General features: G+C 38.8%; 2 protein-coding genes across 2 annotated transcripts in view; both read left to right on the top strand.

Annotated features, from left to right (window-relative positions):
* The window catches only part of fstl1b (follistatin-like 1b), a 61,190-nt gene extending 49,054 nt beyond the window's left edge, over positions 1-12,136 (top strand). Inside the window, exons 5-11 of the mRNA XM_058393288.1 lie at positions 1,927-1,959; positions 3,088-3,218; positions 6,239-6,357; positions 7,551-7,663; positions 9,284-9,394; positions 9,918-10,009; positions 11,009-12,136. Coding sequence (XP_058249271.1) covers positions 1,927-1,959; positions 3,088-3,218; positions 6,239-6,357; positions 7,551-7,663; positions 9,284-9,394; positions 9,918-10,009; positions 11,009-11,050 — 641 coding nt within the window. The 3' untranslated portion in view covers positions 11,051-12,136. The remainder of the gene's footprint in view (positions 1-1,926; positions 1,960-3,087; positions 3,219-6,238; positions 6,358-7,550; positions 7,664-9,283; positions 9,395-9,917; positions 10,010-11,008) is intronic.
* Positions 12,137-13,814: 1,678 nt separating this feature from the next.
* lrrc58b (leucine rich repeat containing 58b) lies at positions 13,815-25,024 on the top strand. The gene is made up of 4 exons (XM_058393287.1): positions 13,815-14,477; positions 20,704-20,832; positions 21,598-21,875; positions 22,011-25,024. Exons 1-4 carry the CDS (start codon positions 14,020-14,022, stop codon positions 22,202-22,204), a joined length of 1,059 nt encoding a protein of 352 aa, XP_058249270.1. The 5' UTR covers positions 13,815-14,019; the 3' UTR covers positions 22,205-25,024.
* The last annotated feature ends 1,499 nt before the right edge of the window (positions 25,025-26,523 follow it).

Genomic DNA, 26,523 nt, shown 5'->3' with positions numbered 1-26,523 from the left:
TTCCAATGGTACCCTAGGGTTTCTGTTACCCCAAAAGACCACTTTTAAAAAAGCGTTAGTGATTATATCTCTAAAATGATTAAAAGCTGTGTGGGTCTCAGTATCTGGAGACTCTCGGTGTTTCAATACTTTTAAATGCAGTTACTGCGATGGAAATCAGCCATGATTAAATGTATGATTATAAGCCGGTTTGAATGATCACTTGAATGAAATTCACAAGTAGCCAATGAATAATGGACTGATTTTAATAAACGTATTATGAGAGACGTAAAAGGTATCTAATACAAATTCATAATTATATAAACATAGGTCCAAACGAGACTCTCCACTGACCTTTATATCGTATCTAATTGTGCTGTTATTTGAAAAGCTTCAGTGGTCATTTCTGCCATTCTACATTTGAAAGGCATTTGATCATTGGTGATTATTACCAGGTTTTTATTTTATGACACAAATACTGAATTATCAGTAAGCTGAGCTGGGCAGATATAAGTCCGTGAACCTGCTGGACTGATTAGTATGAACTCATTACCCAAGGGTTAAACACAGGTCAGGCTGTTCTATCAGATCCTACACAGATAGCATGTTACAGGTTCACTCTGTACCTTTCTCAGATGCTGTCTCAAACTTTTTATTATAAAGTATTTTTTATTGAAAAGAAAGAAAGGACAATTCAGGGCTGTGAGCTATAGTTTTATTAATCAAAGATGTGTTATGCATTACGGCTGAAAAGTGTTATGCTTTACTGTTACGTATCAGTGTTAAGTCTTTTAGATAATATATCATTTAATGCTTTTTTGTGCATGAGTATTGGCTCAAAAGGTGATTGTCTACATGTCTTAGTGAAAGCGTAAAATGTTGTGTGATAGGAAGGTTTCTCCCAGAAATGTCCAGGGATGCTCCTGAAAAAGTCTAGTGATAGGTGGTGATAAGTGTAAGATGCTCCCAGAAAAATCTAGGATGCTTCTGAAAAAGTCTAGTGGTGCTCCCTGAAACGTCTAGAGGCTTTACCAGAATATTGTTGGGGTGCTCCTGGAAAAGTCTAGTGTTGCTCCTGGAAAAGTCTAGGGTGCTCCCAGAAATGTCTAGTTTTGCTCTTGGAAAAATCTAGTGTTGTTCCCAGAAAAATGTAGGGATGCTTCCAGAAAAGTCAAATGTTGCTTCCGGAAAAATCTAGGGGTGCTTCAGAAATAGTCTGGTGTTGCTTCCGGAAAGGTCTACCCTACTCATGGAAAAATCTAGGAGTGCTTCCAGGAAAAGTCTAGTGTTGCTTCCAGAAATGTCTAGCATACTCCTGGAAAGGTCTAGGATGCTTCCGAAAAAGTCTATTGGTGCTCCCTGAAAGGTCTAGAGGCTTTACCAGAATATTATCGGGGTGCTCCTGGAAAAGTCTAGTGTTGCTTCAGGAAAAGTCTAGGGTGCTCCCAGAAATGTCTAGTTTTGCTTTTGGAAAAGTCTAGATTGCTCCTGTAAAGGTGTAGTGGTGCTCCCAACAATGTCTAGGATGTTCCTTGGAAAGGTCTAGAGGTGCCACTGGAAATCTCTCATTATTTAAAAATAAAAAAATACCATACAAATCTTTCCAGTGAACAAAGCAGCATCAGTGTGTACCTGTTTCATAGCATCATTTTGTTCATAAAGCATTTCAATAAACTACAATAACTGCATATTAAAGCTATTTGTAATATTAATGCAGTTCCTGTAGTACATTCAGAATGTCTTCATTTGGTTAGTGAGATTATGCCACATACTTGTATTAAGCCAATCTCATCAACCATAAGCACGAGAGTCTCTGCTGTTTATCGTGTTCATGGACATTTGGGTCATTTAGCTTAAATTCATTAAATGCATTCTTTGGTCAAGCCCTGTATGTTTGTTCCTTTCTGCAGAAATTAAGCACAGAATTTCTCTTTGTTTCTGTTGCAGAGAGGAAAACAGAGAAAGTTGCTGCCAGTCCAGGTGAGTGTGGCATCTGATATCTCTCCTCTTCCACATATTAACCCATCAGTTCCTGTGTTTACTGTATGATCAGCAGAGTGAGCTCATAGAGATATGGATCGTTTTAACAGATTTTTACAGTCCTTTTATACAAGAACAAGCTTGCTCTGTTTACAGTGAGATTTTTATGTCTGTTCATAGTTGTATATAGGTTACACACTAACGGTTGAGTTGAGTGAAGCGTGCAAAGTGAGATGATGCACACAGCTACTCTACAGATGTACTTACAGTCCCACACGCTATTTAAACAGTCCCACACAGGGCGGAGTTTGGTGAAATCAGAGGCGGGGCTCAATCACGTGTGATCCTGGCCTTGAACTTGAGCCGAATTTTTGTTGCACAACACAAGCTCGAGTGAGGAGTATTATTAAGTTACCGAGTTTTTAACCCCAATTTGTCACGCTGAAACGTTTTAAACATGCAGCTACACTCAAAATTGTAGAACGGCATTCGAGTGAGTTAGTAAATACCCAAACATGACAAGGATGTTGGAGGAGACGGCGGAAATAGCGGAAAAAGTACTGTTCACACACACATTATGATATCATGATCTCAAGTCTGGTGTCATATCACAGTATATTGTGTGTGATGCTCCGTGTGTATGGCGATATTTCATTTTGTTAGACTTTGACTTATAGTTTAAACTCTAATGACGCTCTTGCTAAGGCTCCTTTCAGCACTACTTGACTCTAGTATACGATAAAAGAGTAATGATTTATCATCACGCTCTCTGGTGTCACCCAGATGAGGATGAGGTTCCCTTTTGTCTGGTTCCTCTCAAGGTTTCTTCCTCATGTCATATCAGGAAGTTTACTGATGGTAAATGATGTCACCTCTGCCTTGATAATTAGGGATGTAGTCATTCTTTGTTAAAATCACTCTATAGATGAAATTGAATTGAATAAATTAAATAACAGATAAATTACTTAATAAAGATGGTGCTGGGAGTAACAGTAGATTTGGTCGGTGTTATAAAAGTGCTTTGGCTAACCTCTAATGTAAGTGAATAAAAAATATACTGTATGTATATGTGTATTATTTGTATGTAGTATCTTTCCTTTTTTTTTTTAAATGACCGTGTGTCTGCAGTGGTCTGCTATGTGGGCGACCGTAACGAACTGCGCAGGCGTGTGATCGAGTGGCTGCAGACAGAAGTTGTTCCAGACGGCTGGTTCACCAAAGGCTCCAACTTCACTGACATCCTGCTCAAGTACTTTAAGGTAAAAAAAAAAAAAAAAGTTTAAGAGAATTTTTTACCTGAATTATTTGCATTTGTTCTTCCTTTTGGGGCACTGAGGCTTGGTTGGCACGTTTGTCTCATGCCTCCATGGTTGGGGGTTTGATTCCTGCCTTGATTCCTGTGTGGAGTTTGCATGTTCTCCCTGTACCTTGGGGGGTTTCCTCCTGGTACTCTGGTTTCCACCCCCAGTCTAAAGACATGCATTGTAGGCTGATTGGCATCTTTAAATTGTCAGTAGTGTGTGAGTGATTGTGCCCTGCAATAGACTGGCACCTGTCCTGGGTGTCCCCTGCATAGTGCCCCAAGTATCCTAGGATAGACTTCAGGTTTCCCACCATCCAGTAGGATAAGTGGTGTAGAGGATGGATGGACAGATGGATGGATGGATAATGAATGGATGGACTGATGAATGGATTGAAGAATGGATGCATGGATGGATGCCTGGATGAATGGATGGATGGATGCATGGATGGATGCCTGGATGGATGGATGGATGGATGGATGAATGGATTGAAGGATGGATGGATGGATGGATAGATGGATGCATGGATGGATGGATGGATGGATGGATGGATGTTTTCCCTTTGCTCGGGTACATCATGGTTTATAAAAATAGAATAACCCGACACACACATATTTGAGGATGATGGATGGATGGATGGATGGATGGATAATGAATGGATGGACTGATGAATAGATTGAAGAATAAATGAATGGATGGACTGATGAATGGATTGAAGAATAAATGAATGGATGGATAATGAATGGATGGACTGATGAATGGATTGAAGAATAAATGAATGGATGGACTGATGAATGGATGGATGGATGGAGGGATGGATGGATGGATAATGAATGGATGGACTGATGAATGGATTGAAGAATAAATGAATGGATGGATAATGAATGGATGGACTGATGAATGGATTGAAGAATAAATGAATGGATGGACTGATGAATGGATGGAGGGATGGATGGATAATGAATGGATGGACTGATGAATGGAATGATGAATGGATGGATGAATGGAGAAATGGATGCATGGATGGATGCCTGGATGAATGGATGGATAATAAATGGATGTTTTTCCTTTGCTCAGGTACATCATGGTTTATAAAAATAGAATAACCGACACAGTATTTGAGGAATATTATACTGTATTTTGTATCTAATAACAAAATTAAACTGTTTTGATTTCATAAACTTCAATATGTTTTGTTAAAGTACATAGTGTTCCAACAACTTCTTAATTACACCACGAGGAAATCACACTTAACTATAACCTGTCAGACATTATTATTCAGACTGACTTCATGTTTATGAAACTGGCTCCTTACCTAACATGATCTCTTATATAAAACATGTCCGAGTTGATTTGGTGAAATATGGTTATGATTTCATTAAAAGAGGAGATTTAAAATACGTCATAATCTGAAAAACCTCAATTTTAGCAGAACATCGCGCTCCGGCTGCGGGCCGTGATCTCGGTTTACCTTACCTTTATTTTATCAGTCCTTGAAATTGAATCTGATTAGATCTTATATGGGTTAAGGTGTTGCTCTTGAAATATGAAAAATACATCTAACAGCATTACATTAGCAAAAACACTTCTGTTTAATCCTAATGGGTAAGAAAAGGTTGATAATTGAGCATCATATTTGAGTTTTATACCAAGCTGTGTATCGATAAAGCACTAAGGTAAAGAGATAAAGAGGAGTCTTAAAGGCACATAAATTTAAAAAAGAACATTGTTTGAAATGGATATGAGTGATTTTTATCTTACTCAAGTGTTCAGAGAGAAATATTAGATTAGACACGAGGTGATGCAGGGTTTACACTGAGCGTCTTCACCGAACCGGTATTTTTATGCGGTTACAAGGCTATATCTAGCTCTCTATCTATCCTTTAGCCTTTAGCGTGTGAGCCTGGTAAGCCATAAATGATTGGAATATCTAGTACATTGCGTGGAATAATTGAGGACGGTGTAACAAAAACAGTAGTGCATGGCAGTTTTTTCACTCTGTTACTCCATGCAATGTGCTAGATATTCCAGTAAATATTGGCTTATCAGGCTATCAAACCTCATTACTCTATAACACTCGTCAATGATTAATCACTCTTTTTTCATGTTATACGTAAAGAGGACGAGTTCATTTTTGAGTACAGTTGATGTTAGGATTTCTTCCTCATATCGCCTCGGGGAGTTTTTCCTCACTTTTCACTTGGGTTTGCTCATTAGGGATTTTAATCTACATTCAGATTTCCGTAAAGCCGAATATTAAACTTTGAACTGAATACCTGTCGCTAGTTATAAGCTAAACATCTGACCGGTGCATAATTATAACACGATACACGATACAGTCACAATTGAATCAATGAAGAAAGACGATGATGATGCAGAGAAACCTTTTTTATTCTGAATAATATCCAGTGCAAAGCAACATACGTTACTGTCTGTATAAAATTCATTAAATCTGAAATTGCTACAAACAGAGGTAAAGAAAATGCACTACAGGATCACCATAGCTTAAATAAATAAAAATAAATAAATAAATAAATAAACGTATTTAAAAATTTATTAATTTATTTATGTATTTATTAATTTATTTATTAATTTATTTATTTGAATAAATCAATAAATAAAGCCTGGTGAAGATTGATCGAAACATACAATACCATCATTTTAGATCACCAGATATAGAGCTCCAAGTTGGCTAAAATGCCCGACTTCCACACTTTTATAACACGTGATTGTGTACCCATAAAATCTGTAATGAACATGTATGTAATGAACCTTGTAATTTATTGTCAAGAGGTTTTGCATCTGGACAAATACAGTTTAGCACAGAAGCCTATGGCCTCTGAGTCTGTCTCTGAAGTTTGTGTCGCATGTCCAAGCGGAACACTGTGTGGTCCATATGGCCGGGTCTGTGACTGACAGATATGATGAAACACTGAGAGCGTATATGTGTCACATTCTGCACTCGGATTATGTTGCAGAACTACGATAACGGCGACTCGCAGCTGGACTCGGCCGAACTTCTGAACTTCATCCAGAGCAACAAGTCAGCGGTGGAGCTGCACTCATACGTAGAGGAGGAGAACAACCGGCTGCTCAGGTAAACACATGTACATGTACACACACACACACACTCACATAACAATATGAACATTTAATCTAATTAAATATGTAAAACATTACATTTGCTGAATGCTGTGTGACCACTGTGTTCTCGCCTGGAGTCATGAGCAGTCAGGGGTTTTACTGGGGTGACAATTATAGTGTTTACATGCTGATAGCACATACAGTGTTGAGAGTAGTGTATAATTATTAGTTTATGGTCTGACATTTTAATAGAAAGACTTCTGTTATTAATAAACAATACGAGAGACTCCAGTTAGGAGGCAGCAGTTTAATCCTAATGACTTCCATCATGAGTTTTGACTGAAGAATAACGTTTTTGAAGTGCAGTGAAAGGACCGACACAGGATGGAAAAACCTGCATTTGATCACAAACACCTTAAAATCACTGCACATTTGAAAAACATCTAAAATAATTGACCAAATATCATGTTAATAATGGATGGAGTGGATACTGCTCCACACCCAGAGCTAATAGAGTGTGTGTTGAAGTTAGGGTCAGGGTCATGTGGGTTCACACTGCCTGTGTTTTGCCAATGTGAAGAGAAACAGAAGGGGAAAATCCTGGCCAACAATCACCACACACAGCAGCCAGACATTCCACCCCTGCACTGCTGCTTCCTCTGCTGTGTGTGTGTGTGTTCAGCTGGATACACAAGTTTTCACCCTGCACCATCACCATGGGGGAAAAAAAGTAGTTTTACTAATCTAAAAAAATTCCTAGGCTGTTCTGCAGCAACAAGATGAAACAAAAGCTTTAGTGTTTGGAAATTTTAAACTAATACACACACAGGTCTACAACCATTACACACACACACAAGTCTGAACCCAACACACACACACGCAAACTCATATACGGGCAACACACACATCCATTCAACACACACACCTGTCTAGACCCAGCACACACATATACAGGCAATACACACATCTACATCCAACACACACACACAAATGCCAGTACACACACGTCTACATGCTACACACACACAAATGTCTACACCAGGTACACACACATGTCTATTTCCATAAATATATTATTATAATTGTTATAACTGAAGATTTATGTGGAATTTTATTATCATATTGCTATAAATCAATCCTATGTTCTATTTTGAATGTAATAGCTAAATGTGTGTGTGTGTGTGTGTGTGTGTGTGTGTGTATCAGGAGTCTGTGTGTGGATGCATTGATCGAGCTCTCGGACCAGAATGCTGACTGGAAGCTGAGCTTCGATGAGTTCCTCAACTGCCTTCGTCCAGGATTCAACCCTCCAGAGAAGAGTAAGACTGCACACACACATGCACACACACACACACGCACACACACACACACACCAAATTAAACCCTGACATCCACTGAAACGCACAAAGGCATCACACACTTTAACATTTATACACTTTTGTCCACACACACACACACACACACACAACAAATTAAAACCTGACAGCCCAGCCACTGAAATGCACACAGACCTCACACACTTCACTTCAACATTCATACACTTTTGTCCAAACATGTACATTACACACACACACACACACAGACACACACACACACAACAGATTAAACCCTGACTGCCACTAAAATGCACACAGACCTCACACACTTCACTTTAACATTCATACACTTTTGTCCAAACATGTACATGACACACACAGACACACACAATAAATTAAACCCTGACATCCACTGAAATGCACACACTTCACTAACATTCATACACTTTGTCCAAATATGTACATTACACACACACACACACACACAGCTGAAACAAGGCCATTTCTCAGTAGCTCCTGCTGTCTCACTGCTGCACTGGTAGAAGTAGGTGAGAGTTCAGGGGGAGGATCAGTGTGATTACTGTGTCAGGCCACAATTCTTTATACACACCCACACACACACACACACACACAGTCCTATGAAAATAGACAAGAAAAAATGATGGTGCAATTGCAAGAGACAGATAATATGGAAGGAGAGTTATGTAAAGGGACTAGGCGTGATATCGTGTGGAATCTAAACTTCTCTCTGGAAAATTTCTAGCAGATTTCCTGGAAGGCTGTTTGCTGGAATAGTGTCTAAGACTGGACGTTTGTTTCTGTATATAACGCTTCTTCTGTACATCCTGTACAGTTACATGCAGTCAGAGGAATCACATGTGTACATGGTATAATGTTCCATATGCTGCTCTGTACTCCACACAGCTGTAAACAGCATGCAAGCAGATAGAGGATGTTACACAAGCGGACCGTGTGAGTGTGAAGGTCTGTGTGTTTAAAGATAGCAGCATTTCCCTCTCATTTCCTGGTCAGTTGGAGTTGGTTCCAAGGTTTTGGAGGAGGAGTGATTAGTGTGTTTTGTAGGATGGGATGATTAGTGTGTTACGGAAAACAGAGAGTTTTTGGAGTTGTGTGTTTTGGAGAATGTTTTGGATGATGGGGGTCATTACTGTGTTGTGGGTGTTGGAGGATGGGATGATTAGTGTTTTGAACATTTTGGATGATGGGGTGATGAGTGTGTTGTGTGTTTTGGAGTATGGGGTGATTAGTGTGTTACAGAATATGTTTTGGAGGAATGGGGTGATTGGTGTGTTGTGTGTTAGAGAATGTTTTAAAGAATGGGGTAATTAGTGTGTTGCATAAAATGTTCCAGAGAATGGGGTGATTAGTGTGTTACAGATAAAGTTTTGCAGGTTGGGGTGATTAGCGTGTTGCGTGTTAGAGAATGTTTCAGAGAATGGGGTGATTAGTGTGTTGTGTGTTACAGATAATGTTTCAGAGAATGGGGTGATTAGTGTGTTGTGTGTTACAGATAATGTTTCAGAGAATGGGGTGATTAGTGTGTATTGTGTTTTACAGATAATGTTTCAGAGAATGCGGTGATTACTTTGTCTTGTGTTTCAGAGTGTGCTTTGGAGGATGAGACCTATGAAGATGGAGCAGAGACTCAGGTGGACTGTAACCTCTGCGTGTGCGCATGCGGCAACTGGGTCTGCACTGCCATGACCTGTGACGGTAAAGACAAATTTCACACAATCAGTTACTTTCCGAAAACCGAAAACCCTGCCAGAAATAACCAGACCCTGGAATAAAGCATGGCTGTGTCTCTTGACCATGTAGAATTAATGCACGAGATCTACTGTGGAAATATTCTCTCTCTCTCATGCACATGTAGAGGCACTGGTGTGATGATAAAATGAAATAAACCTTACTGTAAAGACTTCCTGTATACAGACTATATATAATCCATTTCCTCCACTTCCTACACCACTGACCCTGTGAACCTTATCACTGAGCTCATTCTCTAATGATATCTGGGTCAAAGATTAAACAGGTTCTTAAAATCCGTAGCAAATGATAGTATTTATACTGGATATTTCCTTTACTCCACATTGTTTCATGTGTTTTTCTCCTAATTCTCTGCAAACGTATGTTTTATTTTAATGCTGATAATATTTTGTCTGGCAAACACTTTTTATTTGCCTCAACCCTTTTTAAAACCATAAATAAATGTTAATGATGGGAATTCTGTCCCCAGAGAAAACCTCAGCTCTGGAGCCGAGTAACGGTGATGAGACCATGACGGAGGAGGAGTGGAGTCTGCGTGTGGCTGAGCTCAACAAACATCAGGTTCCTTCTTTCATCACAGGATCTGATCATCACGTAGATTAGTCATTATAAATATTACAAATTTTCTGTCATATATTCTGAGGTCTGACAAAAAAAGGTCTGGCAAACTTTGTGATATTGGGTGGAGCATGCGATTTTCTTAAATGACCAGAGATTTTCCACAGATTTGGGCGTCATGCGACATCATCACAACGTGCAATCAGTGTGTGGAACATGGGTACAGCTCTCGTAGAACGTCATTACCTATGTGTCTTCACACTTTAATGTTTAGAAGAAGAATCGTGTGCTTGCAAATACTTTTCCATCATAAAAAGCACACAGAAATTCCACAAGTTGCATCACAGATTTGGAAAAACAGGCTGCTTTTGTTTACAGTTCAGTAAATATCAACTAGAGATTAATTCTTAGCTGAGGTTTTTATTTTTATTTTTTTTCCAAATAATTTAAATATTTTATTTATTTTATAAAGAAATACATTTTTTATTTTATCATTCATTTATTTAATTAAATTTAATTTAATTTTATTTTATTTTATTTTATTTTATTGTGTATTTCAAATTCAAATTTTATTGGTCACATACAAAATCATACACAGTACGACATGTAGTGAAATGCTTTTTACGACTGCCCTACATTTGAAGAAAGAAAAGAGTAAAAATGAAATTGTGTGGACATGAAAAATAAAGGGATATAGTTAAAAATATATAGAGAAAATAGGGAAAATTAAATGTAGAAATTAAAGACAAAATAATTGTGAAAAACCAATGGTTATCGGATATGCATATGCAAATATATATATATATAGATAGATAGATAGATAGATAGATAGATAGATAGATAGATAAATATAATATAAAAATATAAAATTAAATAAAAATAAAAAAATATAAATATAAAATATAATATAGTATAATATATAGTATATATAAAAATAAAATAATATATAAATAAATAATATATATGTGTAATTTTATTTTATTTTATGAATTTTTTTTACAGGAGACTATGGAGCAGATGAAGTCCAGCACAAAGGAGGTTTAAAGAAGGAGCGAGGAGGACGAGGTGACAGTCAGGACTCCTGAGATGACACTCTATTACTGGGAGAACCACATCATGTATTGTTTTCTACCCTCGACTACGTTAATCTATCATCGCTTTTCCGTGTCACGTCATTTATAATCGTCTTACATTGACGTGTACTTTATGTCCCTGTGTGTGTGTGTGTCACTAAGTGCTGTACATTGTTTTTTTATAGCATCATGCTCAGCCTTATCCAAGGCGTCCCAGCACGATTTTTGTATTTTGTATTTTATTGTTTTTTACTCTATGTATGGTAAACATTTTGTCACATATTTTTGTCTTTTTAGATTTAGATTTTTTTTGCGTTTGATTGAGACAATGGCAGTAGATGGAGGAGAAGAGTGAGGGAGGGAGACCACGTGGACTGACTCAGCTGTTACACCACGTCATTAAAAAGATCAAGATTGTGGTGTACGCCGTTATCTTTATCAGCATATCAAACCACGAGATAACGCCAAGTGAGAAAGCAGATTACATCACAAGTGCGGCGTCAGCTAAGGTCCCCTTTCGCACATTCTCTGGTTCCACACAGACAAGGCAGTCATAGTCTTGAGACCTTTCAACAAGGTGCTAATACGGATTTCTTTCTTTCTTCTACTCATTTTTTTTTTTTTTTTGCAGCACCGTTTTCTTGCATTATCAGCATGCTCCTAGAGTACGTCTAGATCGCTAGGTAGAATTAGATTTGTCGACATGCAGACCTGTATAGGAGCGCCACTCCTCCTGTGATTCTTCAGCTGTCTCGTGAAAAGCCAGTGATTTAATCTCCACAAAAACAACAACAAAAAAAAGAAAAACGACAGGAAGACTCTCACGGCATGGACGCTCCGCTTCGCTCCTGCTTCTATTTAGCGGAGGTTGCTTTACGTAGAAGTAGTTTGTGTTAAAGCTTTGTTGCTGTGCTCATTTCTGTCAGAAGGAACAAACAAATAGAGAAGGAGTTTGAAGGTGCTGATTGATTCAGAATGGAAATTGAGTTGTTTAGAGCAGAGGCAGTGTAGCCCAAAAAAAAATATATATATATATATATATATATATATATATATATATATATAAAAACAACCAAAGCCTGATGTTTCAAGTGTTTAAATGTTGTACAAATCCTCCAGATAAACCACTACTCTGGACCCAGCAACAACATCATACCTTTTATTTCCTACAGCTGTCAGATTGAAGATTAGACGATTAGTTTCACTGTCACCTCTTTAGCTTTGATGCTTTCTTACTGTGTGTGAGTGTGTGTGTGTGTGTGTGGCTGCTGAGGTATGTTTGTATTTTCGTATGTGTGTGTGTGTGTGTGCCTCAGTGAGTGATGGAGAGTGTCTATGCGCTCGGTTTCTTTTTCACTTTATTCCACTAATATCACGTTTTTATGATACTGAGTGCCTTAAATATTCGTCTGCAGATAGAACGGCCTTCTCTCGTGTCTAATCACAGATTGCAGGATTCCATGAAGAACTTCGCAGTGTTATGGTAGTCGAGCAGAAGTTTATCCTAGAGTGACGGACGTGAGACAGAATGAAACCATTTCAGTGTAAAGACTATCTTGGTAACTTTGAACTGTATTTGAATTTACTTGTATTATGACTGTACTGTACGTCAATAAAAGAAATACACACCACGGTTCGGTTAAGCGTTATTTTAGTTGGATTCTCATGATGCTTAATGCTGATTAATTCGCCTTGGCATTCATTTTATTTTTATTTATTTATTTATTTATTTAAATAATGTATAATTTAGGAAACTATGATCGCATTACATTTCAGCCCAAGCACGATGTTCATTTTAATGCAAAAAAGAAGTACTGACAAACATATGAATTTTAGATTTAAATCTAAATGATAATAGTCTGAAACGGTGTTGTGAAACCTGTCAGGATCAAACCCATCGGCGTGTCCTCAGACGAGAGGCTTCAACAGAAGAGATATGACTCAAGGACCTTTTTGTACATAGGAGTTAACATGTGCTTCACTTTAACTAGAAATAGTGGATTAATCGAGATATTGAACATTTCCTTGCTTTTTCTTTTTGTTTTGAATTGATCAAAAGAGGAGAAAGAAAAATCATAGGTGGCCTAGAAGTATTGTGGAACAATGAAAAAAAAATTTACTGTGAGTGGGAATTTAACCTATTTTCCAAGCTACAATTTAAGATTCTTAGTGTAAAAATAATTAAAAAGTCTTGCCAAAGACAGTAGCCTCAGGTAGGATTGGGTCTTTTTGCAGGGAGGTCTGCACATCTTGGGCACAAATCATATTAATAACCAGTGCATAAGCAGTATAATTTAATAGTACACTGTGTGCATTTATTAGGCTACTGATTCACACCATATTCATCTGGATATAACGGTGCAAAAGAGCAAGCAGGGTATATCATGTTCTTGCAGCAGAAAGCATGAGCTAAGCTTCATGACAGATTGCATAATGAGAGCACGTGCTGTCAGATGATCAGCAAAAAATCACGACACCTGCGCCTATAAGCAGGGGTCATTTTGTAGAAAAAGCTTTTGTTTAAGCTTATTGCTGCTCAGAAAAAAAATTACATTTCGGCGTCTAAAGGAATGCAGGAATAAAACTTTTTTCTAGTGCTACGTGAAAGGGTTAATTAAGATGTGGGCGTGGCCACGGAGTGAGTGAAGGCGACAAAAAAAAATAATAAACCCCGGAACCTGAATAAGACGAATGACCCCGCTGATCTGAGTGGTGTGTGTGGTAGTTATCCAGGTTCCGGGTGTGTAACACAACTTACACGCTTTAATACCCCTGCATGCGGTGTGTAATGCAGCATTATGAGCTTTTCCATGGGGGCAGGAGCTGAAGTTCAATAAACAGAGGGGAATTTTGACCGATCATGTTTTAAAAGGCAGCTAGCTGAGTCTGCACAAGGTCTTTATTATTATTATTATTATTATTTATACAGTATCTAAAACAATGGATGTCCTGGAAGGAGCTGAAGGAGGGGAGAACGTGTTGGATTTGTCCCATTTGAACTTAAACAGTGTGAATTTTGAGACTGTGGGTGAAAAACGGAGGACAGAGACAACCCAGCTTCATCTCTGCTACAACAGACTGGCCGAACTTCCGGTTTCCATCAGCCGCTTCACGAGCCTCGAGTTTCTGGACGTGAGCAATAACGGACTGTCGGTCCTGAGCGATGCCGTCACCGGACTGACCTGTCTCAAGACCCTCATCGCCAAAAACAACCGCCTGGATGAGTTCTCACTGCCCAAAGACTTCAGCTCGTTACAGAGACTCGAGGTGGTGAACCTCAGCGGGAACCGCTTCGAGGAGATCCCCATACAACTGCTGCAGTTACAGCGACTGCACTCACTGTCCTTCGGGGGAAACCGTCTCAAACACATCCCTTCTGAAATAGACAGCCTCACCAGGTCTGTATCTTATACAGAATATACATTATATTCATATCACACACTCATACACACATCTCACACTCATACACTCATAAACAGCCTCACCAGGTCTGTATCTTTTTATATATATATATATATATATATATATATATATATATATATATATATATATATATATATACATATACATTATATATCTTATATATAATAAACATTATATTCATATCTCACACTCATACACACATCTCACACTCACACACCCCTCCTGAAATAGACAGCCTCACCAGGTCTGTATCTTTTATATTTATATATATATAATATACATTATGTTCATAACTCGCACTCATACACACTCCTCCGATGACAGACAGCCTCACCAGGTCTGTATCTTTTATGTAATATACTGTGTGTTCAACCTAATATACTTTACATTCATACACAATCTTTTTGAAATAAAGAGTCTCATCAGGCCTGTATTTTATATATAATATACATTACATTTATCTCGCACTCGTACACACCCCTCTTGAGATAGACGACCTCAACAGGTTGGTAGCATATCTATCCATCCATCCATCCATCCATCCATCCATCCAGTCATATACATGCACTCATTGTTCATTTATTAGATAACCCAGTTATCTAATCAGCCAATCACATAGCAGTCAATGGTCAAGACCTTCAGTTAATGTTCACATCAGACCTCAGAATGGGGAGAAGATGTGATCTGTGTTGGTGTGTGATGAGCTGGTTTGAGTATTTCAGAAACTGCTGATCACATGTCTCTAACATTTATATAAAATTGTGCAAAAAAACTAAGAAAGCGAGTTCATTGAGTTCGCAAAAACATCCGTTTTTAAATCATTTCTACATCTGAAGTAACAGACAGAGCAGAATGTGCCATTAACACCTACACTGTTACTGTAAGCAGTCATTAGAAACACTAATGGAGAGTTAATTCCACAGTCACTGTGTTATTGTGGGTGCTGCTTGGCATTCTGCTGCTGCTTCCTCCGTCTCCACCGCTGTGGAAATAAAAAAGCCTCGGATCGGCTTGACTAGAGCTTTCCTTACAGCCGTGGAAAATCCCGATCGATTTGATTTGCTCTACAAAGAAAAACGGATTGAAATGTTTAAAGAATATTTGCCGGGCAAACCTCAAACATTCTGTCAGGCTGTCAGAAATAATCTTGTTTTCAGCTCTTATTTTGTGTATTGTGTGTGTGTTCATACACTAGAGTGGTGTTGTGTGCAAAGTATGGTGTGAGCCTTGCAAATATGCCCCTTGTGGCACAGAGCTGGCGCTGGCACGTCTGCCTGTGCTTTTTTTGGGAGCAGCTGCTAGGAAGGCAGAGCATGCATCCTCTACATCCCTCACCAATCTGACAGAAGTTGGTGTGTGAGGGAGGTGCTGCTGTCTTTCACTATTCAGAGGCACCATTCAGCTCTTCCAGGAAAAGCCTTGTCCAGGACAGCTACACTCTGTAAGCATTTGTCAAACCCCAAACTGCTCGCACTGGGACAAACACAGAGCTTGAAAGAGTATACAGTAATAATCACATCCTGAACTGCTGCTCCTTAGACACATAGTGCTCTAAATTTATTGTTGAGGAAATTTTAAATAGCTTCCTATTGGATTTTGTGTGCTTCCTGGGGTATAAAGCTACACACACATCCCAAATTGCCCCTTATTAGACCTCTAGTGTGTAATATAGAGTCATTTATAGTCTAGAAGACATTGTTTAAATCCCAAACTGCTTCCTATAAAATGCATAATGTATTATTTCAGTAATACGTTATGAAATTAAATTACATTAGAGTCTAGAAGTCACTGGTTCAATCCTAAACAGCTCCCTAGTCCAGGCTTAAGGACATTTCAAAGGGTATGAAGTCATTTACAAAGCCCAAACCACATCCTGTTAGACAAATAGCGCTTCACATAGAGTGTAGCAGTGAAGGGTTAAATCTCAAACGACTCCTTACACCCTGTAAGTGCTGGTCCAAAACAAAAAGGCAACCCAGAGTGGTCTACATGGTGTGTATAGTAATGACCACATCCCAAATAGCTCTTTATTAGAATTAAAGTGTATTATGTAGTATAGAATCCATGGCCTTCCTGTTTAATAAATACAACAAATATCCCTTCTACTGAAATATACACTGACCAGGCATAACATTATGACCACCTGCCTAATATTGTGTTGATCCCCCTTTTGCTGCCAAAACAGCCCTGACCCGTCCTGCACTGTGTATTCTGACACTTTTCTATCAGAACCAGCATAATAACAATTTGAGCAACAGTAGCTTGTCTATTGGATCGGATCACACGGGCCAGCCTTCGCTCCCCACGTGTATCAATGAGCCTTGGCCGTTCATGACCCTGTCACCGGTTCACCACTGTTCCTTCCTTGGATCACTTTTGATAGATACTGACCACTGCAGACCGGGAACACCCCACAAGAGCTGCAGTTTTGGAGATGTTCTGATCCAGTGGTTTGCCCCTTCGTCAAACTCGCTCAAATCCTTACGCTTGTCCATTTTTCCTGCTTCTAACACATCAACTTTGAGGACAAAATGTTCACTTGCTGCGTAATGTATTCCACCCACTAACAGGTGCCATGATTCATAAAACAGTAGGTGAGAAATACTTGCTGCTTCTGCTGAGGTTCTGCAGTATGGAACCAGTAGACCTGTCCTGTAGAACTTCACCTGGTTCTAGGTTGTCCACACTACAAATGTGACCGAGAGTTAGTGGGTCCTTGAGGTGGGATGAAGAACACAGTAAATTTCCATGTGCTGTATCTTCCACCTAAGAAAGAGCATAATACCAAATAGCTGAGGATCACGGAGAGGAAAGTACTGGGCTGACTGTTCATTTATATTTAGTTGAATAAGCACATCTCGTTTTCCAGATCTAATTTACTTGTCAAAGATTTAATCGATTATGTTAGCTTGTTAACTGCTAAAAAGATACGAGGCAAAAAAAAAAAAAAATTACAAAATACTTTATATAACTTTATATAACTCTAGACACGCCCTTGTCATCATCTAGGACACGCCCTTTTCATCATCTAGGACACGCCCTTCGTACCATCTAGGATTTCTTCATCCCCATCAGAGTTGAGATTAAATATATGATCATGTGTCTCGTACACAGTGAAACATTTGTTTATTGTGATGCTACAGAATGAAATGTGATCCAGGTGGCCTCAACATATTTAGAGCTTAGAGCTATTTGGGGAAAAATAGTAAGACATGCTGTAATGCTGTAAAACACACATTTTCCTGCAGCAATAGAAAGATACAGTGTTGTGTGTCTGGTTTTTGTGTTGTTTGTCTTTTGTTTGGTTTTTGTGGGGTCTACAAGGTGAGGTTCCCATGATGCCATGGTAGGATATAAGCCAAAGAATGAAATAGGGTCACACAGTGTTTTGTGTGTGTGTGTGTGTGTGTGTGTGTGTGTGAGAGAGAGAGAGAGAGAGAGAGATAGATGTCATTTTCCCTCCACGAGAGCAGCATGTGAACGTCTCTGCCTGACTTTAGTAATCCTTATCTTAATGTCACACTGACATGCACACACACACACACACTTTATAACCCGTCACTGCTTAAGAAGACTTTTATGTTTACTTCTATCTTCAGACATTTCTCAACAGGATGTCAGGATGTCTGTGAGTTGCTTTATTGATTTATGAAGTAGGAATCAGTGAGTGCAGGTTCCTCACATGTCAGAGGAAAGCAGTTGGATTCCTGTACAGAGAGATGAAGCAACACAATAAACACACCACTGACACAGAGCTCTGTCTGAGAGTCAGCTCTACTGACACACAAGACACATATACATACACTGCGTGGAAGACGAAGAAGCAAAAAAGACCTCTCTCTGTGTCTCTCTCTCTCTGTCTCTCTCTCTCTCTCTCTCTTATCCTCTGACCTCTGTTCACTCTGGTAGAATGTACAAACATCTATGAAAAACGGTTTCAGGTAAATGATTCAGGTTCTTGCTTTCTATAACAGAACAGAAGCACAGTGAGAGAGTTTGTGTGTACTTTGCATGTCTGAAATGGACAGAAATGCTGATTACTTTGGCTTTATTTATTTATTCGATATATATATATATATATATATATCGAATAAATAAATAAAGCCAAAGTAATATATATATATATATATATATATATATATATATATATATATATATATATATATATATATATATATATATAATAATTATTGTATTATTATATAGATATTAAATAAATAAATATTATTCATTCATTTATTTATTTATTTATTTATTTATTATTTATTATTATTATTTCTGGATTTTAGCCAGGGCAAATGTGCTTGTTTGTGTGTATGAAACTAAATAAATAAATAAAGCAGCAATTTTATAAGTTTTTATAAAGAAAATACACAAATGCATAGATTTTGTCTTGGTACGTAAATAAAAACATTTTCCAAAACTTGAATGAATGAATGAATGAATGAATGAATGAATAAATAAATAAGGGGACTTGTTCCAAAGATTGAAAACGATTGACTGAAACATAATGAGCTCTGTAGCAGTACTTGAAGTGTTTAAGTGATAATGGAGCTCCAAGTCGGCTAAAATGCCCGGTTTCCTTGACCTCTGGTCTTGTTTTGAAAGCTACTGAAGAGCCCCTTTTAACTGTTATGTGGTCATGTGACTATAAGACACATGTTAAGGGGCTACTGGCATTTTAACGAAAGAAAGAGCATGATCACGTGACCTGCATGCACACTTTATATTTAATCTCTCTGGGTTGTGTGGACTGGGACCTCTGGTGTTCAAGCAAAAAATACTCTCATGCAAAGAGTGCTGGGGAAAAAAAAGTCCCACTCTCAGCAGGATTATGTGAAGTATGTGCTGAGTGAGTAAATCTAAATCATTCCAGCTGATTAGATAAGAAAACACTCTGATAATGCAATAAATTAAGAAACCCTTTTTTTAATTATTTACGTTTACATCAGATCACAACATGCTCCCTCCCTGACTGGGTCGTAAGAGTCGGATAATTATATATGATTCAGATTCAGATATTTAGGCAGGTTTTCACAAACAACCATATCAAAAATGATTCGGTCACGGAAAATAGAGTTATGTCGATTTACAACGGAACAAAGTGCGACGGCTGTGCAGGGTTAACTTACTGAATTTTAATCTCAGGAAAAGGTCACACCGGGAAGTAGGTTAAAATTATTTGTTTCTTATTTATTTCTCTTATTTATTTTAGATGTGTGTGCTTATAATAATGTTACAAAACAAAACAAGCACTCTGTGTATAATTTTTCATGTAAAGTGTCCCAGCACTTTCCAGATTTCTCTAGGAAAGAAATTTGTCCATATTATCATATCTACTGTATGTTAGTAAAATGTAAAAGTCTGTATTTACAGTATATATTATAACATGGACTTATAGGTTTCAGTGTGAAGCGTGTAGGGCGTGTTTACTTTTGCACGTTCGGTACAGCCCCCTCTGTTGGCTGTATCGTGTATTGCTTGTGTATGTTTTGTGTATCGTTTGAGTCAATCTTGATTCCTAGGGCCGTTTTGCGTTATAAATTTTTCAGTGAGGTCATTATTTTACTTTTCTGTAGAAGTGTATCAGCCTACATGTAGAATTTACTCTTATACTAAATGTTCAGGTTGGTGCTCAAGCTCTTCTGTGGCAGCACTACTGCACCAAATATGGGTCAGAACACACACACTTGTCCCCATGGTCCAAATTACACCCTGGGTCAGTCCATTAGAGAGACCTGCCCTGTTTCTCTTTCTCTGTGTGTGTGTGGACTCGGTGGCCTCTGCAGGAGAATGGGTCATTGATGCAGAAATGAATGGCTGTGTTCAGGGAGAGAAACTGCCAAAACTGCAGGCTTCGGTAAAGAGCCTGAGAAAACAGAATGGCTCACACACATCCATTCCACTCTTTCTCTTTCTTTTTCTTTTTCTTTCTCACTCATTCTCTCTCTCTCTCTCTCTCTCTCCCCAGTCTCAGAGAAAGAGGATGTGTGCAAGACGCCATGGACTACACGATAGTCTGATGGTCTGAAGTTTAAGAGTCTTGTGTGTGTGTGTGTGTGTGTCTGTGTGTGTGTTCTCACTAGTGGACGGAAATGTAAAATAATTGCAGTGTGTATGATCAGACACATGCATTAGTCAATTCTAATAGTATACAGTTGTAATGTTGATACTGATTGTGTGTGTGTGTGTCTCCTGCAGTTTGGAGTTGCTGTATTTGGGAGGAAACATGATCTCATCAATCCCAATGGAGCTGGCCAACCTGCCTGTGCTCAGCTACCTGGCGCTGTGTGACAACCGCATTCAGAGCATCCCACCTCAATTCACCAGGTACACACACACACACACACTGCTTTTTTAATTTAATTAACATGGTTGTCTCTTCTCATCATCTTTTGTCCCTCTTTTTCTTTTGTTTCCGTTCTCCACGTTCTCTCTGTCTCTTTCTCACTCTTACTCTCTCTCTTTTTCCTTGTCAGTCTCTCTTTCTTTTTCAGTCATTTCCCCCTCATTCTGTCTCTCTCTGTCTCTCTCTCTATCTCTCTGTTTCTGTTTCTCACTCCATCTCTCTCTCTCTTCTGTCTCACTTTGTCTCTTCTCTCTCTCTTGCTCCCTGTCTCAGTCTCGCTGCCTTCACCCTCATTCTGTCTTCCTCTCTCTCTCTCTCTCTCTCTCTCTCTCTCTCTGTCTCTCTTTCTCTCCTCTTTCTTCTTTCTTCTCTGTCTTTTCTTCTCACTTTATTTCTCTCACCTGCTCAGTGGCTCATTCTGTCTTTCCTGTGATCTCTCACCTCCTTCTCTGCCTTTCTGTCTGTTTCTCTCTATATCTCTCCCTCTGACTTTCCCTCTGTCTCTCTTTCTGCTTCTCTGTCTGTCAGTCTCTCCCTCTGGGTTGTCTTTGTCTGTTGTTTACTGTCATTTTATAGGCATAAAATTAAACTACTGTTATTAACAAACACATTTAGTTTTTAATTGAGTCGTTATGATAAATGTAACACTAACTGTAAATAATAATATTAGCAATTGTGAGGTTGTTAAATCTCTCTCTCTCTCCTTCTCTCTCTCTCTCTCTCTCTCTCTCTCTCTCTCTCTCTAGACTCCACTCCCTGCGTTCTCTCAGTCTCCATAATAATCTCCTGACCTATTTGCCGCGTGAAATCCTCAGCCTAGTGCAGCTCCAGGAGCTCAGTCTCCGTGGCAACCCTCTGGTCGTGCGCTTCATTAAGGACATGACCTATGACCCTCCGTCTCTGCTGGAGCTGGCGGGACGCACCATCAAATCACGAAACCTGCGCTACTCAGAGGAGGACCTGCCTGCCGACCTCGTCAAATACCTGGAGCTGGCCAGCAAGTGCCCTAACCCCAAGTGTGGAGGTGAGACATGAGACGAGGAACAGTAGCAGTGTACAAAGTGTCCAGAGAAACAGAAATGACAATGGAATTGATTTTTTTTGGACTCTCCTTTGTAGCACGCAGACAGATAAAAGTATTGTGTCACTTCCTCTGCAGGTGTGTACTTCGACTCGTGCGTGCGCCACATCAAGTTTGTGGATTTCTGCGGGAAGTACCGGCTGCCTCTCATGCACTACCTGTGCTCCCCAGAATGCACCTCTCCCTGCAGCTCCAACCCTCAGAGCGACGCAGACTCGGACGACGACCAGAGCATCCCGGCCGATCGGCTGCAGAGAGTGCTGCTGGGATAGCGCACGCATGCGCATTCACACACACACACACACACACACACACACACACACACACAGTCTCTCTCGCTGTCACTGGTGCTGCTTCTTCAAACGCACTGAATTTTGTGGCCCACCTGATTCACCATGTCAAATTAAAGCCAAAAATGCTTTTTATTTCAGCTCCACTACACTGACGATGCCTTTCAGTAGCGTTCACAGCAAACCCACTGCCACTGCACCGTCTTAAGTGTCGTTACAGTGCTTACTAACTCATTTGGCAGATTCAAGCATGACGTGCAGATCATATATTCCTCTTTTTCGCTACAAATCTTTTATTCACAACCTCCTTTGTCATTGTTACGCCTTATATTCTATATAAATATTACGCACAAATGACAAACTTAACTGATTTTTCTTTATTTGATTTAAGGTTGCCAGATCTTTTGTTAGTAGCTGTAACAACACTGAGCCTCATTTATCAACCTGGATGACGGAAATAAATCGTTCGTGCGATCATTTGCACGTGAATTTGTGTATTCCTGAATAGTCGAATCGAACGAGCTAACTGGCATGGATCACTGTAAATTAATATCAAAAATATCAATAATAATAGAGGTTAATTTGCTTATTTTTATCACCTTTCCCGTGTTGTCCTTATCCAGAGCGTAGGAGTTTCTGTCAGACACATCCTCGTGCTAGTTGGACTAAAAGAGACAAACATTTTGTGAAAACTCGTTGATTTATATTCTGGGCATTAATTAATGGCTATGGAAAAATAAAGAAGGTGAGTCAACACAGTCCTATTAATTACGACTAATTAAATAAACTAATTATTTAATTATGGCAGCATATATACAGATGACTTATTATTATTATTATTATTATCATTATTGTTCATGATCGTAATTATAGTATTAAGTAATTATATGTTATCGAATGTTTTTATTGGCATCGCTACACGCAATAAGCTGAGTCAGGAAAGAGATTTGCTCTAAACTGGTGATCAGCATCACACACCAATACGAAGAAGATCAGGCTTTCGGAAACTTTTATAAATCCAGCGGTTCAAATATTTACAGATAAGATAAATTGGGCTCACTGTTCAAACCCATGGCACCGCTCACATCACAGCTTCACTCTTATGGTGACTGTTGGCATGTCGGTCAGTTGACGTGCTCCATTTGTTGTCATGGTGACGAAACGACACTTTAAAGAGCAGCAGAATTTTGGCATGGGAAATCTTCTGGCCATCAGTTTCGCAGTCGAATCTCACATACACGTCTTTTCAGATGGCGAGGTTGTGTTAAATCTCGTACTGAAAGGCAGCCCGAGAGAGCTGTCCATGTGTCTTTAACAAGAGGGACGTCCGTTCCCATTTAACTGTCCTCACCTGGGAACTCTGTCTGATCTGAAACAGAACAGACTGCAGGGTTTTCTTGCTTTTTTTTTTTTTTTTCTTGCCTGAAGATGTTTTCGTACACCTTTGGGGGCCGCATGGTGCTAAAATCGCGTGACGCTAGCAACAAAGAACCGTTAGAATCATTCGGGATGCATCAATACCATGTTTTTTGGTACGCCTCGATACCGATACCGATCCTCAACAACTTGTTATGAATTGATGAGGGGTTTCGTATATAACATTTTATTTTGGTTTTTATGGTTTACATAAATGGCCGTGAAAAGCGCACAAGGGCTTCTAGGCTTGTTCTTGTTGATGTTAGACAGTCAGGCAGATTTTAGATAGCTACACTAGTCTTCCCTGGATGGAGTAGGGTTGCGTCGGAGAAGAGCAGGTATGTTTCATTTAATTTCATTGTGTTTGATTTCCTTGTTGTCTTTGGCTGATCTTCAAGAACAAGAAGAGACAGCTAGCATTGTTGAAACGTTTATTTTCTCACCAGACTAGCAATTGCTGCACTGTTGGTCAGCACAGTGTTGGTTACAGCAGAGATGGTCACTCCAGTGATGGTTGCATCGCTGTTTATTTTCAGCATTATGGTCAGCACAGTGTTGGTCACCACACAGATGGTTGCCTCAGTACTAGTTACTCTTTATACTACAAGTTCACTCGTACTGTAGGAAGATGCGGTAGTTCCTCCTTTTAATATTTCACACATGTAGCAGAGCTTCACCATCATTAATCACGAAACACGCTTCAAATCATTGTCTTTTCATGTTGTCTGTTCAATAGTGTGATAAATTACTTTTTTTGTTGTTGTTGTTCCCCAAAAACAACATGGTATCAGACAAGTACTGGTATTGATGCATCCCAAGTTTGGTGTTTTGAGTTTGTTTTTTAATCCTAGATTAAACCAGAGTGCCTTGGTATATGTGTAGGAAATAAAATGTTACAGACTTTGCACCGCTCTGGGAGAGTCTGTAGTTTGTATAATGCACATATCTTTAGATTTTTAAATCTAACAATTAGACTGTGAATAAAAAAAAATACTATTTGAAGTAAAGAATATAATATTAGTATTATTAATATTGATATCAATGCAATAACAGTATAGTGATATACTATTGATAATAGTGTGTGTGTGTGGGTAAGAGATCAAGAAATTGTACCCCTGTGGCCTGTAGTTATTTCTCTGAGGCCTTTAACAGCTTGGTTGCAGACATCTTGGTTGCAGGGGGGGTCTGGTCCATTTCCGAAGTCACCATTACCAGACAGTAACGAAAAAGGGGTGAGATTCTCGTCATAGTGTGATGATCATCTGACTTTTTATTCAGTGGAAAACTTCTTTAACAATTCTTTAACAAACTGCTTTTATTTCCACCTTCAGTGTATTCACGTAGCCGAAAACCCCGGACGAGTCGTTTGAGTTTTCTTTTGAACAATGCAAAAATTCAATCCACGAGAGGGAAAAGAGAGAAATGTTTTTTGATAGTTTTTATACAAATGTATTTAATAGTACTTAATGTCCGTTTGCTTCGATTGTACTACTCAGCAGTCAGTCTCAAACATTAGGCATTATTGTAAAAAGTCTCAAAACATTAGACTGAATGTAAGGCCTTAAAAATGTGGCTCATTACGTCGTACCCTCGAGCTCGCTTTTTGTTTCTATTTTATAGGCGATGTTAACGATGCAACTGAGTGTGATTTAACTCTGGAACTGTTTAACTCACTGTGTACTGCTTTTGTATCAAATAACCCTATTATCACTTGTTCTGCATCTCCCTGATCTAATGGAGTATAATTTATTTAAAAACGATGAAGCCAGAGTCACTACTTCCCTCTAATGATTCGTAGAAATGCACTTTGTCACCTGATATAGTAAAAGCATAATAAAATGTTTTATTGAAAAATAATAAATGTGTCAATTTTATTGTTAGCTTCATATCGTTTCATATCAGCGAGAATCAAGGGGAAGGTGTACAAGGCGGTGGTGAGACCGGCCATGCTGTAGAGTTTAGAGACAGTGTCACTGAGGAAGAGACAGGAGTCAGAGCTGGAGGTAGCAGGAGCTGAAGATGTTGAGGTTCTCTTTGGGAGTGACACGGTTGGACAGGATTAGGAACGAGTACATCAGAGGGACGGCTCATGTTGGACGTTTGGGGGACAAAGTTAGGGAGGCCAGATTAAGATGGTTTGGACATGTCCAGAGGAGGGAGAGTGAGTATATTGGTAGGAGAATGTTGGACATGGAGCTGCCAGGCAGGAGGCAAAGAGGAAGGCCAAAGAGGAGGTATATGGATGGAATAAATGAAGATATGAAGCTAGTGGGTGCAAGTGTTGAGGATGCAGAAGATAGGAATAGGTGGAGAGAGATGATTCGCTGTGGAGACCCCTGAAGGGAAAAGCCGAAAGAAGAAGAAGATTAGGATTCTTTTAGATCTGTGTTTCGATTGTAAAAACTCCCAGTAAATATGTTTGTACTAGTGATGATGATTCAGTGAGTCGGGTCAAATGATTCGGCTCTCCAACACAAGTCGACTCTCAGCTTCCAAATGGGTCTATGTGTATATATGTATATATATATATATATATATATATATATATATATATATATATATATATATATAAAATATACTGTATCTACTGTGTATATAGAGTATATATTAGAAAAAGTTTCGATCAGAAGGTTGAAACTGTTCTATAAAATTTTGCTAATCATTTTTGGGCGCTAAGGAATGATTGATTAAAAGTATTAATTCATTTTAGTTTTAAAACTTGTTTTCCTTATGTAATTAAGGTATCCGTGTTTTTATGTGGAAATACATAGTTGATCACTTATCTAAAACTTTTAGAGGATGAATTTTGTTGGAAAGAATCTACACTGCTTTGTTGTCAAGTTTGCAATATTTCACATTAATGAGAATTGGTGTGACTTATCCAT

This window comes from Hemibagrus wyckioides, linkage group LG06 (assembly GCF_019097595.1).
Source record: "Hemibagrus wyckioides isolate EC202008001 linkage group LG06, SWU_Hwy_1.0, whole genome shotgun sequence".
NCBI lineage: Eukaryota > Metazoa > Chordata > Actinopteri > Siluriformes > Bagridae > Hemibagrus > Hemibagrus wyckioides.
The sequence above is the reverse complement of the archived record's forward strand: the minus strand, read 5'-3'. Positions and strand labels throughout refer to the sequence as shown.

Excerpts from the sequence above, each read along its gene's own strand:
- lrrc58b (XM_058393287.1), top strand. The coding sequence starts at position 14,020 with ATGGATGTCCTGGAAGGAGCTGAAGGAGGGGAGAACGTGTTGGATTTG. Across the intron at positions 14,478-20,703 it reads GAAATAGACAGCCTCACCAG|TTTGGAGTTGCTGTATTTGG; the intron begins GTCTGTATCTTA and ends TGTCTCCTGCAG. Across the intron at positions 20,833-21,597 it reads ATCCCACCTCAATTCACCAG|ACTCCACTCCCTGCGTTCTC; the intron begins GTACACACACAC and ends CTCTCTCTCTAG.